Source organism: Trichechus manatus, unplaced genomic scaffold, assembly GCF_000243295.1.
Source record: "Trichechus manatus latirostris isolate Lorelei unplaced genomic scaffold, TriManLat1.0 scaffold00258, whole genome shotgun sequence".
In the NCBI taxonomy this organism is placed as follows: domain Eukaryota; kingdom Metazoa; phylum Chordata; class Mammalia; order Sirenia; family Trichechidae; genus Trichechus; species Trichechus manatus.
Genome location: NW_004444194.1, coordinates 75,029 through 81,754, shown reverse-complemented (window position 1 = coordinate 81,754; position 6,726 = coordinate 75,029). Strand labels below are relative to the sequence as shown.

General features: G+C 41.9%; 1 protein-coding gene across 1 annotated transcript in view; it reads right to left on the bottom strand.

The window, feature by feature from the left end:
- The window catches only part of LOC101359335 (adhesion G protein-coupled receptor E2-like), a gene marked incomplete at its 5' end in the record, with an annotated part of 43,507 nt that overhangs the window by 14,238 nt on the left and 22,543 nt on the right, over window positions 1-6,726 (bottom strand). The window contains 3 exon segments of the mRNA XM_023724729.1: window positions 1,748-1,842; window positions 1,896-2,332; window positions 2,408-2,650. Of these exon segments, the coding sequence (XP_023580497.1) occupies window positions 1,748-1,842; window positions 1,896-2,332; window positions 2,408-2,650 (775 nt within the window).

Below are 6,726 nucleotides of genomic sequence, written 5' to 3'. Positions count from 1 at the left end.
GGAGCAGGGAGAGTCACCCAGAGCAGCCATCGGGGTGTGTGTGTGCCCCCAGGGCCTCTCCTGTGCCTGCCAATGGGCATAATCCTAATGTATGTGGAGGGGTTGTCAAGAAAGAATGGTTTTCTAGTTGAGTCAGGACTATTTACCCCTCTAACCTTCCTGGGACTCAAGACCTTTTGACTAAGGGATCAAGCAGAGCATGGCTCCATGAGCCCAGCCTCTCCTGGGGCAGGGCAGGGAGTCCTTAGGGACACTGTCAGTATCTGGAGCTCAGTTTGGTCAATCCCAATGAGGAAAAGGAGTGGGGTCAGGAAGAGACTGAGCTGGAGCTGCAGGTGGAGTGAAGTGCTGGTATTCTGGATAGCTTTGCACAAGAGGAAAGTGAGGGCCGCCAGGAGGAGGCACAGCAGAGAGAGGCCCAGCCCCATGTAGGTGGTCACAGCCAGCACAGGATCTTCCTGCTGGGACCCAGCAGAGAGAATTTTACAGTCATACTCTCCTGCTGGGGTACAACAGCTTTTCAAAGTATGCTGATTAGAATGGTACACCTTAAAAGCGTGGAATATACCAAGTATTGGCAAAAATAGAAAAATGGAATTGTCATACACTGCTGGTGAGAATGTGAAAGGTAACAACCATTTGGGAAAGGAGTTTGGCAGTTTCTTATAAAGTTGCTGAACATACACTTACCATATGATTTAAAAGCGAATACAAGGTTATACGTTATTTCGTGGTTTATGCATAAAATATCTCTAGATATTTTATGGACTCCGAAGAAACTGAGATTTTCTTTTCTCAGAATGATACATTTCAATGGAGAATACAGATGGGAAAGAGACTTTTTCAATTTAACCCCTCTGTATTTTTGAATTTTGATCCATAATAATAATAAATTACAATAATACATAGTAAAACATCTTTTTTATAAATTAAATGAAAAACTTGAGCGATGCATACTATAGAAAACTTACAGGAGGAAACTCTGCCTTGGGGGGTTGTTTGAATTTCTCTGGGTTCCCATGAGGTCTAGCCATTTTGCTGAATTTGCTTCAGCCTTATTTCCATGTGAATCCTCATTACCTGAAATCACCTGAGTGAATCTTAATTCCTGGTGATCCAAAGTAAGTAACTATGTCACCTGATGCACCTGCTCTCACTGGTTCATTCCCCTGACCCCTCTGACCTCTCCCATGAGAGACTGAATGAACAAACGTACAATGACCAGACCATTTATAAAATCAGAATTCTGACCCACAACCTGCAACAACTAGTCCAGGAAGTCAAAGTACTCTCTGCAGCTTCCAGCCCAGGAAGCCAAACAACAATCCCTGTAACAATGGCCAGGACTTGATTAAGAACTGACAGCTTCCTTAATTTTTGTCACCATTTCCAACTTAGGTCCAGCTGGAGAACACCAAATATGTTCCCCTAACCAAACACATAGGATGCCCCTCTTCTCGTTAGCCCACTTCCAGCTTCCACATGTTAACAGCCTCCAATCAGGGCACACCTGAAGCCTTCCCTTCTTTCCACTATAAAGCTTCCCACTCTTCTGCCTGCCTTTGAGTCTCTGCCAAATGCAAGCGAAGGTGGCTGACTCCTTTGCTATAGCAAGCTGTGAATAAATAACTTTTGCTTGTTCTTATTTGGGTATCCTTTGTCTATTTAATACCCATCACAGCTCTTCCTTTCCGGACCCTGTAGCTCCAAGTATCCCTATCGCCATGGGCCGTCTCAATTTTCTCACCTGCAGTTCGTAGTGAGCCATGAGGACTGCAAAGCTGCTGAGGTGAGTGCAGTGACAGGTGGTGCTCTCATCTCTGGTGCCCAACATCCTGCAGCCTGTGGTGGCCCAGTGACCACATCCATCCTTCTCATGTTCCCAGAAGGCACACACCACCCCCTGCCCTGGCCCAGGGGTCACTGGCTGTAGGAACATGGTACAGATGTGAGCTGGTAGTCCTGGTGCTCAGAGGCGCCGGCCCAAAGCTGGCTTGGGAAAGGTTGGCTTTCTTGGGGGAGATGCTGCATCCATGGGGGGCACCTCTGAGCCCCAAGTCTGAACTGAATAGCAAGACTGTGGCCACACTCCCTCCACATCTCCTTTTACACCCCTTCCCTACCCCAGCACAACTCACATGGTGGGAGAATGTGAAGGTGACAGGAGAGCTGAGGTTCTGTGTGTCCTTGTTGCTCAGAAAAGCAGAGATGATGTCTGAGCGCAGGATGGGGGAGACTCCCCACAGCAAGCCCTTGTGTGTCTTGTGTAGAGCCACCCCAGCCAGCAGCTTGCCCATCCCTGGAGTGGAGACCAGGCCCACCACGGAAGGGCCTGGGGGACAAGGCCAAGGTTAACTTCCTGGAGTCCCCACCAGTACCCCTTTCCTCAAAAGCACTTCCTCATCACCTCCTCCTCCCCTTTTGGTCCCATCCACCGGACACTTCACTTTAATCTTGAATTCTCTGTGCATCACATCCCTGGCTGTCTTGTCCCATTGCCAGGTCTCAGTGGCCTTCCTCTCCTGCACCTCAGCATTACTGGAGTCACTAGGTTCCTCCTGTGCTGTGTCCCAGTTCAGCAGCATCCTTGTGTTATTCTGGCCCAAGGTGATGTCCCCGGCTCCTCGCTCGTGCACCTCCAGGGACAGTTCTGTAGTGGTGGCAGTGAGATAAGAGATGGCAGAAACAGGGTATTGCTTTCAAAACTGGGATTAGGTTTTCCTGTATGGTGGTAAACCACACTGATTTTAAGTATTAAACTAAGAGCAATGTGACTGGTGTAATGTTGATTATTTTTAAAATCTGAAAATCAAATTATCTCCAAAGGTTGTACTTCTGTAGAAAGCATTTTACTAACATTGCATAATCTCAAGAACAGTAAGAAAATGCTAATAGGTAATGCAAGATTTCTGTTGCAATGACGTTTGTAACTCTGGTCCAAAGATTTTACAAATTGAAAATAGTGAACTACCAAGATAAATAACATCTTATTTCTTTCAGTTCATTTTCAGTTCTACACCAAATTTTCTTAAATCTATGCCATCTACTGATGACTTTGGCTTGTATTGATATATTTTTCTCTGCTTTGTGAATTATCTGTTTTTAATATGCTGTAGCTTCAACCTAAGGAGCCCTGGTGGCACAATGGTTAAGCACTGGGCTGCTAACTGAAAGATGGGCAGTTTGAACCCACTCAGCCCTTCTGCAGGAGAAAGACCTGGTGATCTGCTCCTGTAAAGATTACAGCCTAGAAAACCCTATGGGGCAGTTCTACTCTCTCCTTTAGGGTTGCTATTAGTTGGAGTCAACCTGATGACACACAGCAACAGCAACAAAAACAACAGTTTCAACCTATACCAAGGGCTCAGTAAATATATGTAATTATGATAATTACTGCTTGATTTACTCCCTTCTATGTGTGGCCATAAAAGAAAACATTAATAAATATATACAGCTGTTCTTAAAAAAGATTTTACAAATTGGAATGTGCACATACATATAGATGTAATGTGATACAGGTGTTTGCAAATCAAAGACTGATAATGGTCTAGTATCCAGAATACATAAAGAACACATACAGCTCAATAATAAGAAGACAAATAATCCAATTTTAAACTGGGTAAAGGATTTGAATAGACATTTTTCCACAGAAGTTATACAAAATGCCATTAAGCACATGAAGATACCTAACATCACTAATCAACAGAGAAATGCAAATCAAAACCACAAAGAGAAACCACTGCATACTCACTAGGATGGTCATGGAGTCCCTGCCTGGTGCAAATGGTTAACTCGCTCAGCTGTTAACTGAAAGTTTGGTAGTTTGAGTCCCACCTAGAGGCATCTCAGAAGAAAGGCCTGGAAATATACTTCCAAAAAATCAGCCATTGAAAACCCTATGGAACACAGTTCTACTCTGACACACATGGGGTCTCTGTGAGGTGGAAATGACTCAGTGGCAACTGGTTTGATTAGGATGACTATAATTAAAAAAAATCAGAAAATAATAAGTGTTGGTGGGGACCTGGAGAAACTGGAACACTTATACATCCCTGGTGGGAAAGTAAATTGTGTAGCCAGTTTGGAAAATAGTCTGACAATATCTCAAAGTGTTCAATCCTATGACCCAGCCAACTCCGCTTTGGATAGATATCTATCCAAAAGAAATGAAAACATATGTCTACACAAGACTTATACATGAATGTTCATAACAGCATTATTCATAAAAGCCAAAAGATGGAAACAACCCAAATGTTCAACTGTTGGATAAAATGTGTAAGACCATACAATAGAATATGATTTGGCAATAAAAGGGAATGGAGCACTGATACGTGCTACAACATGGGTGAACTTCAAAAACATCATGCTGAGTGAAAGAAAACAGACATAAAGTCCATATAGTGTATGATTCAATTTACATGAAAGGTCCAGAATAGGCAAATTTGTTTTTCCATCAGGACAGCCTCTTTTCAGCTGTGCTCGCAGGCACACCTCTCTCTGGCCCTAGGACTATGCCCAGTTCAGGCAAGAGTTACAAAGCTCTTTTAGCCGCTGCCAATAAGTCCCCAGAGGCACCCCAGGCACTCAGTTTTCTTGCTCCGTGGGTCTGGTAGCCCACTGCACGGTCTCTTGCAGGTCTTTCTTGCCACTGCTTCTCTCCATCTTCAGGGTTACAGCTCACTCTCTTTCTCAGCTTCCTGGCTCCAAGAGCTTCTCAGCTCAGGGATCTCACATCCAAAGGACATGGTGGCTCTTCTTCCTTGGTGGTGGTGGGATCTTCTCTGTGCTCTGGAATTAGCTCTCTTTTAAGGCAAAACTGACCAATCCCCTTGGTTAGCCACAATTGCCTTATTTGCATAGTCCCACCCAATCTCTTGGATGGGAGTTACAAGGCCACAGCTAGAAAGGCCACACGAAAGTGATCCATTGCACCGCATACAGTATGTAAATTATATCTCAATAATACTGTTTTAAAATATCTGATTGAGGTTATTCTGCCTGGTAATTGCCATCTATATATAATGAAGTTAAACACAAAAGAAAGTCTGGAAATTCTTTCTCTGAAACAAAAATGGAACCAGTAATAAAATGATTGCAGTTCCTTCAAAATACACACATACATAAATTTAAAAAAGACGGACAAGTTTTTAAATGAAGACCAGACAAGATGAAAATGAAGGAGTCAGAGGAAAATATTTGTGGCCAGCTTTTAACGCTCTCTGCTATCTCCCTATGTGTAGGGGGAGCCCTGGTGCTACAGTGGTGAAAGTGCTCAGCTGCTAGCTGAAAGATTGGTAGTTCAAACCCATCAGCTGCTTCACGGGAGAAAGTTGCAGTAGTCTTCTTCCATAAAGATTTACAGCCTTGGAAATCCTATGGGGCAGTTCTATTCTGTCCTATAGGGTTGCCATGAGTCGGAATAGACTTTTGGCAATGGATTATGTAGTATAGAGGCAGTGGTGTCACTACGGTGGTGTGATGGTAACTCATAATGTTACCTCCCCATGGACCTTCTCCTATACCAGACCATACAGAATCCTTAGTAATGTTTTTTGTTCTAGTGTTACTCATAAATCGTAATTCCCATATATCACTCCCTCTTTTCCTTTAATTAATACTTCATTCTCAAAAAAGTTATTGATATAGATTCACAAATACTAATTACCACAATATTGCATTTAAAACACCAGAAAATTTGACAAAATCAGTGACTATAAAAACACCAGCAGCAACAAAAACAACAGCACATGCTTGCATCGTGTGCAGACGAAATCACCTGATTCGAATCGTCATTGTAATTGGATAATAATGATAGCTCTGACTAGAGTGCATTGGAAGGTTCAAAAAGTAAATTAGCATAGAATTTTAGCCTTGTAGGTATATTGATACATGTAAGCCAGCCTTACAAAAAATGTTTTATAACTAACTACAGGGATATTTCTATAAATAATAGTAAATTTCTGCTGAAACATTGCACAAAAATTTTACAGACTTGTCATTTTGATGTCACTCCCTCTGACAGTGTCACCTGGTGTGGCCCACATACCGCACACCCCTTTAGTGACGCCATTATGTACAGGATAAAAGAGCTGGGGAAATTACATAAAAATAAGCGTATTTTAACAATGATACCACTGTTACAGTGTTATTTTAGATTCTACTTAAAATACATCAAATAATATTAAATAATTTTTAACTTTTTAAGATTAGTTGGATTCTCTTAATTTTCAAGTGATGATTAGTTTTCTATTTTTGAATACTTTATTGGTATTAATATAATTTCTGGCATTTTATATTATGTTGTTGTTAGGTGCCATCAAGTAGGTTCCTACGCATAACGACCTTATGTACAACAGAATGAAACACTGTGCCATCCTCACTATCACTGTTATGCTTGAGACTATCATCGTAGCCACTGTGTCAATCCATCTTGTTGGGGGTCTTCCTCTTTTTCACTGACCTTCTACTTTAGCAAGCATTTCTTATTCAATATCCAGCTTTTGCAAGTACATGAGACGATTGAAAGTACCATGGCTGGGGTCAGGCACGCCTTAGTCCTCAAAGTGAAAACTTTGCTTTTTAACACTTTAAAAGGTCTTTTGCAGCAGATTTGCTCAGTGCAATACTTCATTTGATTTCTTTTTTTCCTTTAAATTTTTTTTTTTTATTGTACTTCAGGTAAAGGCTTACAGAACAAATAGTTTCTCATGAAACAGTAGTACATAT